The 11895-nt window shown below is 31.3% G+C and overlaps 1 protein-coding gene across 1 annotated transcript; it reads left to right on the plus strand.

Moving 5' to 3' along the window:
- Window positions 1-2320: 2320 nt before the first annotated feature.
- Window positions 2321-6208, plus strand: LOC149808108 (uncharacterized). Its single transcript, XM_089949511.1, has 3 exons — window positions 2321-3474; window positions 3968-4115; window positions 4669-6208. The coding sequence occupies exons 1-3, from the start codon at window positions 3278-3280 to the stop codon at window positions 4690-4692; spliced, it is 369 nt and encodes a 122-aa protein (XP_089805637.1). The 5' UTR covers window positions 2321-3277; the 3' UTR covers window positions 4693-6208.
- The last annotated feature ends 5687 nt before the right edge of the window (window positions 6209-11895 follow it).

Here is an 11895-nt window from a genome sequence, read left to right on the forward strand (position 1 = left end):
CAATGAGAAAATGTTAGTAAAATTACAGTGAGAAAGTATTAGTAAAGTTACAGTGAGAAAGTATTAGTAAAATTACATTGAGAAAGTATTAGTAAAATTACAATGAGAAAGTATTAGTAAAGTTACATTGAGAAAGTATTAGTAAAATTACATTGAGAAAGTATTAGTAAAGTTACAGTGAGAAAGTATTAGTAAAATTACAATGAGAAAGTATTAGTAAAGTTACAGTGAGAAAGTGTTAGTAAAATTACATTGAGAAAGTATTAGTAAAGTTACAATGAGAAAGTACTAGTAAAGTTACAATGAGAAAATATTAGTAAAATTACAATGAGAAAGTATTAGTAAAGTTACAGTGAGAAAGTATTAGTAAAATTACAATGAGAAAGTATTAGTAAATTTACAATGAGAAAGTATTAGTAAAGTTACAGTGAGAAAATGTTAGTAAAATTACAATGAGAAAGTATTAGTAAATTTACAATGAGAAAGTATTAGTAAAGTTACAGTGAGAAAGTATTAGTAAAATTACAATGAGAAAGTATTAGTAAATTTACAATGAGAAAGTATTAGTAAAATTACAATGAGAAAGTATTAGTAAATTTACAATGAGAAAGTATTAGTAAAGTTACAATGAGAAAATATTAGTAAATTTACAGTGAGAAAGTACTAGTAAAATTACAATGAGAAAGTATTAGTAAAGTTACAGTGAGAAAGTATTAGTAAAGTTACAATGAGAAAGTATTAGTAAAGTTACAATGAGAAAGTATTAGTAAAGTTACAATGAGAAAATATTAGTTAAGTTACAATGAGGAAATATTAGTAAAGTTACAATGAGAAAATATTAGTTAAGTTACAATGAGAAAATATTAGTTAAGTTACAATGAGAAAGTATTAGTTAAGTTACAATGAGAAAATGTTAGTAAAATTACAGTGAGAAAGTATTAGTAAAGTTACAGTGAGAAAGTATTAGTAAAATTACATTGAGAAAGTATTAGTAAAATTACAATGAGAAAGTATTAGTAAAGTTACATTGAGAAAGTATTAGTAAAATTACATTGAGAAAGTATTAGTAAAGTTACAGTGAGAAAGTATTAGTAAAATTACAATGAGAAAGTATTAGTAAAGTTACAGTGAGAAAGTGTTAGTAAAATTACATTGAGAAAGTATTAGTAAAGTTACAATGAGAAAGTACTAGTAAAGTTACAATGAGAAAATATTAGTAAAATTACAATGAGAAAGTATTAGTAAAGTTACAGTGAGAAAGTATTAGTAAAATTACAATGAGAAAGTATTAGTAAATTTACAATGAGAAAGTATTAGTAAAGTTACAGTGAGAAAATGTTAGTAAAATTACAATGAGAAAGTATTAGTAAATTTACAATGAGAAAGTATTAGTAAAGTTACAGTGAGAAAATGTTAGTAAAATTACATTGAGAAAGTATTAGTAAAATTACAATGAGAAAGTATTAGTAAAGTTACATTGAGAAAGTATTAGTAAAATTACATTGAGAAAGTATTAGTAAAGTTACAGTGAGAAAGTATTAGTAAAATTACAATGAGAAAGTATTAGTAAAGTTACAGTGAGAAAGTATTAGTAAAGTTACATTGAGAAAGTGTTAGTAAAGTTACAATGAGAAAGTATTAGTAAAATTACATTGAGAAAGTATTAGTAAAATTACAATGAGAAAGTATTAGTAAAGTTACATTGAGAAAGTATTAGTAAAATTACATTGAGAAAGTATTAGTAAAGTTACAGTGAGAAAGTATTAGTAAAATTACAATGAGAAAGTATTAGTAAAGTTACAGTGAGAAAGTTAGTAAAGTTGCAATGAGAAAATGTTAGTAAAATTACAATGAGAAAGTATTAGTAAAGTTACATTGAGAAAATATTAGTAAAATTACAATGAGAAAGTGTTAGTAAAGTTGCAATGAGAAAGTGTTAGCAAAATTACAATGAGAAAGTATTGGTAAAGTTACAATGAGAAAATATTAGTAAAATTACAATGAGAAAGAATTAGTAAAGTTACAGTGAGAAAGTATTAGTAAAATTACAATGAGAAAGTATTAGTAAAATTACAGTGAGAAAGTATTAGTAAAGTTACAATGAGAAAATATTAGTAAAGTTACAGTGAGAAAATGTTAGTAAAATTACAGTGAGAAAGTATTTGTAAAATTACAGTGAGAAAATATTAGTAAAATTACAATGAGAAGGTATTAGTAAAATTACATTGAGAAAGTATTATTAAAGTTACAATGACAAAGTATTAGTAAAATTACAACAAGAAAGTATTAGTAAAATTACAATGAGAAAGTATTAGTAAAATTACAGTGAGAAAGTATTAGTAAAGTTACAATGAGAAAGTATTAGTAAAATTACAGTGAGAAAGTATTAGTAAAATTACAATGAGAAAGTATTAGTAAAGTTACAATGAGAAAGTATTAGTAAAGTTGCAATGAGAAAATATTAGTAAAGTTACAATGAGAAAGTGTTACTTTTTCATATATGTTGAGCTTATTGTGTAAAGATATGTTTTGGGGCCTGCAGTAGGCTACTATGGATTGTTCAGGAGGATTAATTTTAATGTCACAAGATTCCATGATGGGCCACAAGCCAGTGGTAGTCTACTGCAGACCCAAAATCCTCAAAGACATCCTAGTCAGAGTGAAGCTAATATCAATCACAAGCAAAGACCACCCTAGAAAATCTGGTTCTGTTGTGATGAAAGGTACAAAACCTGTCAACATATGACAGAAACTAGCACATTTCAAGTTTAGCAATGAGTGAAAAATTTAACATGTATGGTCCAAACAGAATGTGCAAACAGTGAATGTAATTTATCTCATCACATTTAACCCAGGTTGTACGGAAGCCATATATATGTATGGTTTATTTTACCTGAATCTATATGTGGTAACCATATTTATATGGTCACAGTAACTGTCTTTGTATGCAGTAGCCATACAAATATGGTTTCGTACAATGACATAAACAGATGTTGAATCTTCACCAATAATCAAGCACATGCTAAAAAATATTACAGAGAATACCACACAAGATGGTCCAATAATTATCTCGCTTGTTGATTGAGGCTTACCTGACAATAAAATGAATAATAATAACAAATTTGCTGGGAAATTTGGTTGTCAACAGATGACATCGATGTAAACAATATGGCAGTTGTGTACAGTGATGAGGAAGATTTCTTGCATGAGTTGGTGTGTGATGAGGATAGAGAGAGTGAACTTGAGGGGTTTGATGAGGCAAATGTTCATGAGGTAGATGATGAGGATGTTGGTGACAGAAAATGATATGTTAGATGAGTGGGACGTTGTTAACGTAACCGTAAGAACAGAGTGCAGTTTCACATCTGTACCTGGTATACGGGCACCTATTGAGCAACTTCAGGAGCCCCTGGACTATTCAAATCAGTTCAGTAAGGACGATGACTATGATGAAATTGCTACGGAAACAAATAGGTGAGTTAATCTTCAACAATTAATGGGCAGATATTGCCTGTATAATAACTTTCAATATTCATGAGATAAATTTTATTTTATTTTATAATTGTCATTATGACATTTTATAGTCATAAAAGTATTGTTGAAATGAATATTGTTTCATTTCATCAATAACAACAGCATTTACAAAACCCGATGACAGGGGTTTGGGTTGATTATATATCTGTCTATTTGTGAACTAAGTCAAATACTTAAAACAATATAATTTCATCACTGCAATAAGTTAATCACTCACATGACCCATATAAGTTTGCTATTAAGACTAAGCAAACCAAGTTCAGTTATGTAGGTAGAAACTGTATTGTTCCAAAATGATATTTGATTCATTAAAAATAAATATCACGCTGTCAATAAATTTTTATTTTATCTGTTATTTGGTCCTGTGAAATATCTTAATTAATATTTGGGTGTGTTTATTTCAATGAACAATTTATGGACATTATTATTTCAGATATGCTAATGAGTTCTTGCAACAGAATCATAAGCTCTTGAAGCCAAAGTCAAGGTTATGGGACTTGTGTGATACAAGTGGAAAGGAAATTAAAATATTTCTAGCCCTGACTATTGCTGTGGGACTGATCATGATGCAAGATATCCAGGTGTGTAATTTTGTTTGACATGCATATATTTTATATGTAAAAACAAACTTAGTTTTATGTAATACCAAGAGAAACAATAACATATATATTTCTCCATTTTCACAACTTCTTTTATCATTTAACCAAAAGTATGTAATGTTTATGATGATTCAATTTCAGATAATATTAAACTTGTACTTTGTATATACATGACTATTCGAGCACAGATCCATTGCTGTTGACACCATTTTTTCCTTCTGTCAAGGAACAGATTTCTCATCCTCATGAGCTTCTTTCATCTTTGCAACAATGCAGAATATGTTGCCAGTGGTAACATAAACAAATTTAATGTTTAACACTTCTCAAAACATGTTACGGCCAAATCATATTAGAAGAAAAAAATATTTGATAACTATAATACATGTATTTGATTTAAATTATAAAGTATCTTGATTTGGTTGAAATATATATTCTGTTATAACATTGTCCCAAGTAGAATGACATGACATAAAATATATTTTAAACAATCGTTTAATATTCTTATTTGTAAAATACTGTCTAATGTTTATTTCAGGTGTCCCTGGTTATAATCCAGTGAGAAAACTTGGCTGCATCTTCAGTAACATAATCAGTAGATTTGGTAGTGTTTTTGTACCAAATAGGTACCTGTCTTTGGATGAGGGGATGATCCCATGGAGAGGGAAACTGTCATTCAGGGTTCATAATCCAGATAAACCCATAAAGTATGGGATTAAGACCTATATGGTCTGTGACTCTACAAATGGATATTGCTCCAAGTTTAAATTGTATGTTGGTAAAAGTAATACACCTGTGAGTGAAAATGGTAAAACATATGACCAGGCTAAGGACATGATGCCTAACTTTTTTGGATAGGGTTACACTTTGTTTATGGACAGTTACTAGACTTATGGGAATTAGGAACAAGTGCCATTGGGACTGTTCAAAGCATTAGACAAGGGATTCCACAAACTATTAAAGACAAGAAACTGACAGTTCAACAAGAGACATACACAATGCACACTGGTCCGTTAGTAGCCCTGAAATACAATGATAAAAAGCAAGTCATTCTCCTTGGTACAACAGGGACAGTACTGAATGTTCAGACTGGCAAAAGTGACCCAAAGACTCTCCTTGCTATTGAACGGCCAGATATAGTCAGTCTTTATGATAAGTATGGGGGGGGGGGGTAGATAGATCAGATCAAATGATCAATGCTTTAATGCAAGAACACTCAAGTGGTGGAAGAAAGTTTTCTTTCATATGCTCAATTTAACAGTTTTAAATGCTTATATACTATATAAAGTATCCTCTCCACATATGGTAAAAATGCATCAGTGTGTCTTTAGGCGAAAATTAATATCTCAGAGTGTTGAAACTGCTGGCTTTATTGCAGAAATCAAAAGAGGAAGAATCAGACCATCTGGAGATTATGATCAGAAAATGTTTGCAGTTTGTGGTCCAGCAAAAAAGAAAATACTTGCCTCAAAAGGAATGCAGAAAAGGAGAGCTTGGGAGAACTACTACCATGAAATGCAGACAATGTGATGTGCCACTTTGTGTTACTCCTTGCTTTGAAATATACCACACAAAGAAGGAATACATACTAACATACAAGGCTGACACAAAATAGTGATGAATAATACAAGCTGATATTAGATATGGAAGCAACGTAAATATGAAGAAAGAAAAATAAAGTACATAAAATTATATAAAATATTTCAATTTATTATAAACCAAAAACAGGTGAAAAAGTGAGCACTTTCTATATCATGTCTTCAGACCCCATGAGATATAATATGAACTGCTTTTGAAACATAACCCTTTAATTATGTTTCAGTTTTAATGCAGTGTAACAGTGTAAATAATTTCTCATTATTTGTTCATTAGCAGAATTGTGTTTCTCAAAGACATTTCAATAAGATATATATAAGTTTAGAAATTTAATCAGATTGATTGTCATGTCAATAATGTCATATTAAATATGCAATAAATTTTCAAGTGTAAACCATCAGTTAATAATTCCTTTCGAATATTTTTTCTTGCTGTTGTTTGTATTGGTTATTGATTATATCAAATGTTTCTCGAATATCATTTTGCACATTAAAATATGTTACTGTTTCAACCATATTATTATTATTATTCTGTTAATTATCTATCAATATTCCTCCTACAACATTCATATCAAGGCCACAGTAGTGTGCTTCATTATCAAAAAGGTACTTGTACAAGTATTAAACATGGGTTTCAAATAACGTTGCATGCAATAACTTTTTAAAATACATAATGATCCAATAGACCACCAATATATTTTCAGATCTGTTCATTTTCAAGACCACTGTTGTTGCTATGAAAATGTATAATTTATTGTGATAAGATATAAGGATAGGAAAGTATCACACAATTCTTGAACCATGACATAATAGTTCAAATATTCTATGTAGTGGCAAAAAGAAGTTTAAAATTCATTCATATGCAGATCATGAATACTATATGGTGTTTCTTGTTGGATTATTATTTGTAGGAAGCCTGGAGGTAATGAAATAAGTAACATGTTATGATAAGTAATTAATTTGAGAGGAAAAATATATATTTTGATTAGAAAATAAAATATTCATAAAAAAATAATTTCAATATGAATTTATACAAATGGTCACTAATTTCTTAAATTTACTTATTTTGGTTGCCATGGCAACTGTAATAAGTTTGCTGATTTGATTGTAAAATACATGTACAGAACCAGAAAACTTCCCAGGATACAACAGATCATGGGTTCGATCCCCAGCTGAGTCATACCAAAGACTTACAAAAATGGTACTAACAGCTACCTTGCTTGGCACTCAGCATTAAGAGGTTAGTGATAGGACTGGTCGGTCTGGTGTCAGGATAATGTGACTGGGTGGGACATGATGCTACATGTCTGCGGTATGATACCCCAGTGCAAGACATCACTATAAACTGTCACACTGCAGACATCGTAGCGATATGATTGAATTTTTTTTAAAGCTACGTTAAAAATCCAGATCACACACACACAGAGAACTTCCCAGTATTATCTGACCAAATTTCCTAAAATTCTGATTAATATAACTGTTTATAAAGCAGTTATCCTGGTGTTAGTAAAAACTCTCTATCAACTCTCAAATCAATTCAGCATAGGCAGGTTAAGCAGTTACAAACAGTTCAGCATGCCGGTGGATGTCATGTGAAAACAACTCAGCACTACCAGGGTTAAGATCTGTGGCCTTAAGTATGTTAGAGAAGCTGAAAAACTACACAAAAGATCAGTCTTAACAGATCTGAAATGATGACAAATAAGCTGGACAAGTCCAGCTGTAGAACAACCCTGGCCACAATTTCAGTGATATAACACTAATTGCAACCCCAACTGAAGTTCTGAAACCAGAAAAGAAAAGGAATCTTTCTGGATATGCCACCCTAGAACAGTGAAACCAAGCAACTTAAACCAAGAAGACTGGGAAAAGACAACCATGCACAAACAAAATCATCATCTTTTTACAGCCAGCACATTTATATTTTAAATAATTGGTTCATTTTTTTTTGTAGTCATTAACTCACCTATCATTACCAATATAACTGATATATCCGGGATATAATTTACAGTTATGCCAATTTACATAAGAAACAGATGGCGATATGGCTCATCAATGTTTAGGTCAACTAGTGTGCAACATCTGCAGCCAAATTGAAGCCAGCTAGTCAAAACAATATTTTCAAGGTTTTTTTTTCTCAGTATAAATAAGAATGTAAACTTTAGTAATTTCAACATTTTTTGTGTTTATTGTTTGTTTTGTCTGTTTTGTGTTTGCCTTTTGAAAAAAACTAATTTAAAGTCGAAAGTGCTGAGGCTAGTTAGAAACTAGTTTTGCACTGTTCTTTGTACTGTTCTTTGTCAGTCTGTTACATATATAAAGGTTTATGAATATGCATCCTTGGAGCACAGTGGTGCATGAGAAATCCTTTAAATTAGTTTAAAGTTACACATATGAAAAATGTACTCTATGCAGTATATCATTTTTAATTAACTGTTAACCTTTAAGTGCTTATCATGACACAAGTCATGCTGCCAGTAGAGGTCTCATAGTGCTTGTCGTTATGTCATTTTTCAGGTTCTTAGATATTTGCACATCAGGGTTTATTAACTTGACATGAATGGTTGTTATTACTAAATTTGATTGGCACATTGGGCTCTGAATCAAGCATTCAGTGTTATTTTTAACCTTTATTCATTGTTGGCTGTCTAGAAAACCCCAAATGGCTGACTCCCAGCATGATTCATTTTCAGATGATGATCTTGTTTCGCACATGCTGCCTGATGATAGAGATGATGATAGTAATTTGTAACATTTTTAAGTATATCAGATTATTGTAGCTAGGAAGGTGTTCCTGAAAATACCATTGCGTGATTTTGAAACTGAAATTGATGTTGAACACAAGTCAGGTGTAGCATGCTGGGTGGACAAAAACAGGGCATGCCAGTCATCTCCCTATTCAGTGGTATTTCAGAATTAAAATGTAGAAAAGGAAGATTACCAGACCTTAATAAAATTCAGGTAATTTATATTTTTTAAAAAAAGCAGTACAGCACAATTTTCATTTCTTTTCTCAAACAATTCAGTCATGAGGGATCTTGTTGTATCTTTGTGGCACTCAAAGGGTTAAGATAAATTTAATAAGAATCTAAACAGTAGTTAGAAAGTACATAGGGATATTATTTGATCAAAATACCACTATCTGAACAAGTATTGATCCAGTTAAATCCCTAATACAGCATTATGGACAAATCTTGCATTAACAGTTTGCAAAGCACTGATTCAAGAAAGTAAATCTCAGGCAGGGTTCATGTTAGTGACAAATGCTATTTTGGGGTAGAGATATTTAAGAAACAATACCTACGTGGTGGTAACTTTAGACAGCAGATAAGGAACAAATTAAGTTCAGAAATAATCTACAGATTAATGCTTATTCAACCACAGTAGACCAGTTTTGATGATTTTTATTTAAACAGTACTCTAACAGGGTTGAACAGGAAGAAAGAGAGATAGTCAAGTGTTGGGTATATATTACATTATCGTTTCCTCTCTCATACCCTCCTTTACTTTTGCTCAGCCTTATTTGGTGACAAATGGGAGCTCTCCCTTTTAGATAAAATCCTGGCAGCATCTCGGGATGCCTGTTGGATCTGGAGTTCACTGCATCAGAAGTAACAGACCAAATGGTTTCCCCTCCAGGTTGTTGGTTTCTCAGATGTTCTGTGCAGTTCCTTACCATATGAAAAACCACTAAAGATGAAAATTTGGCTTTCTTTTCAATGTTATTTGTTTTCTGGAGGTCTTTGAAGTTGTTAACCTCATAGATCACATTCATGAGGACTCATGATTTCCTCTCCAAGGTTGTTGGTTTCTTGCAGGTTCTTTCGAGTCCCGCATCTCATAAATCCCACTTTAAAAACATCTGTGCTGGAGAGAGTACTTTGTGCATTTGTGCAAGTTATGAGAGAACTGTTTTTACAAATTATGTAAAATATATAAAGTTTGAGTATTTGTTATTTTACTACAGCTGGTACAGTGATCCTGTCACTTTTTGAGTGTTTTTTTTCTCTCATTTATTTGCTCATATCTACCACCTAGTGGGTTATTTTTGCATTGATTTTATGAGTGCTGTACTGTGGTCCCCCTCACAAGAGAGGTCAGCTCTTTTATAGGGCTTCCTTCCCAGACACTAACATGAAATAATTTTATCATTTTGTGCCTATTTAAAGAGGCCCCCACCCCCTTTTATAAGGTCACTTTTCATCACAGGTTTGGCCTCATCAAGGGAAGCCACATTTTTTGCATTCAGTCCTCATTTTGCAAACATAGAACCACCATGAAAGTTTCATTACAAGAAAGTATTGTTAAAAATAACCATTTAAACATACATGTACATAAACAAACTATGTCAGAAGATAATGTTTGCTGGACAACAGCATGAAATTAAATTTCTTTATGGAACTACAAAAGGGAAACGTGGAATTCTGATACCATTACTATCACCTGCTTTTTCAGTAATAACTCCTAATATCCTTCAAAGAGAGTTTACCTGTGTTAATAATGTGATCATATCAGGTTCTTACATTAATACTGGTTTCATACTACATGTATATGCTTCTTGTGTGAACATTCACTCCCTAATTCATAATTATGCTCTACAGATGGATAGGTGGGGGTTGTCAGAGATGAAGTTAATAAGTTAATTTATTCAGATAACCCACCTGTGATGGATATAAATTATTTATAGTCTAACCATACCTATATAATTGGTGATTTACCCATTGAACCTTATTCTGCATTGTAGTATTACTTCACAATGTTGACACCATATTTGATATTCTGTATACTAAACTTCTTCAAGAATTTTAATTCTTAGTTTAATGATTCTGGTTTTCCTTTCACAATGTTGACACCATTTTAATTCTTAGTTTTATGATTCTGGTTTTTCATTCCCAATGTTGACACCATTTTAATTCATAGTTTTATGATTCTGGTTTTCCATTCACAATGTTGACACCATTTTAATTCATAGTTTTATGATTCTGGTTTTTCATTCACAATGTTGACACCATTTTAATTCATAGTTTTATGATTCTGGTTTTTCATTCCCAATGTTGACACCATTTTAATTCATAGTTTTATGATTCTGGTTTTCCATTCACAATGTTGACACCATTTTAATTCATAGTTTTATGATTCTGGTTTTTCATTCACAATGTTGACACCATTTTAATTCATAGTTTTATGATTCTGGTTTTCCTTTCACAATGTTGACACCATTTTAATTCTTAGTTTTATGATTCTGGTTTTCCATTCACAATGTTGACACCATTTTAATTCATAGTTTTATGATTCTGGTTTTTCATTCACAATGTTGACACCATTTTAATTCATAGTTTTATGATTCTGGTTTTCCTTTCACAATGTTGACACCATTTTAATTCTTAGTTTTATGATTCTGGTTTTCCATTCACAATGTTGACACCATTTTAATTCATAGTTTTATAATTCTGGTTTTCCATTCACAATGTTGACACCATTTTAATTCATAGTTTTATGATTCTGGTTTTTCATTCACAATGTTGACACCATTTTAATTCATAGTTTTATGATTCTGGTTTTCCATTCACAAATTGCTTGTACTCACCAATGAGTTTCAGATCTCCTCAAATTAAACAAATAGAGTTAATCACACTGTCTGTTTCCTTACCATGATGTACAGACATGTGACACCTGGGCAGAACAATAATAGTCCTCTATACCCTGTATTTACAGGCCAAGATGTATATGAATCAGTTTGTCCGTCTGTCCGTGCATTTTCGGTTCATTTGCTTGTTATGCATTTCTGTGAAAACACTCATTAAGCGGACCTGTCAAGACTAAACCTGCAATGACAATGCATACTGGGATGGAGCTGTGTCAATACTAAAATCAGGTTTTCCATGACCTACTTTCTATGATGTATTTAGATTTGCTTAAAAATTATGCCCTGTTTCTAATTCCAACACCATTTCAGTTACTGCCTCAAACAATGTGTGGTGCATATTGAATGCCCGTGTCGTGCATGAAATTGGGTCACATTGACCTATTATCCAAAGCTTTTTCAATTTTTTTAAAAAGTAAAGGCTATTTTCCATTTATGGGCTTTTGCCCACTAACAGATTAATGTTTTCCAAAGTCCCTGACATTGCAGTGCTTGAAAACTGTATAGTGGCTAGAAGTAAAGTATG

The sequence above is a fragment of the Sinohyriopsis cumingii genome, chromosome 1 (genome assembly GCF_028554795.1).
Source record: "Sinohyriopsis cumingii isolate HCF-2022 chromosome 1, ASM2855479v2, whole genome shotgun sequence".
NCBI classification, from domain to species: domain Eukaryota; kingdom Metazoa; phylum Mollusca; class Bivalvia; order Unionida; family Unionidae; genus Sinohyriopsis; species Sinohyriopsis cumingii.

Coding starts and splice junctions, on each gene's coding strand:
- LOC149808108 (XM_089949511.1), top strand. CDS start 3,278: ATGATGAGGATGTTGGTGACAGAAAATGATATGTTAGATGAGTGGGAC. Junction 3,475..3,967: donor ATTGCTACGGAAACAAATAG/GTGAGTTAATCT, acceptor TTATTATTTCAG/ATATGCTAATGAGTTCTTGC. Junction 4,116..4,668: donor TCATGATGCAAGATATCCAG/GTGTGTAATTTT, acceptor TGTTTATTTCAG/GTGTCCCTGGTTATAATCCA.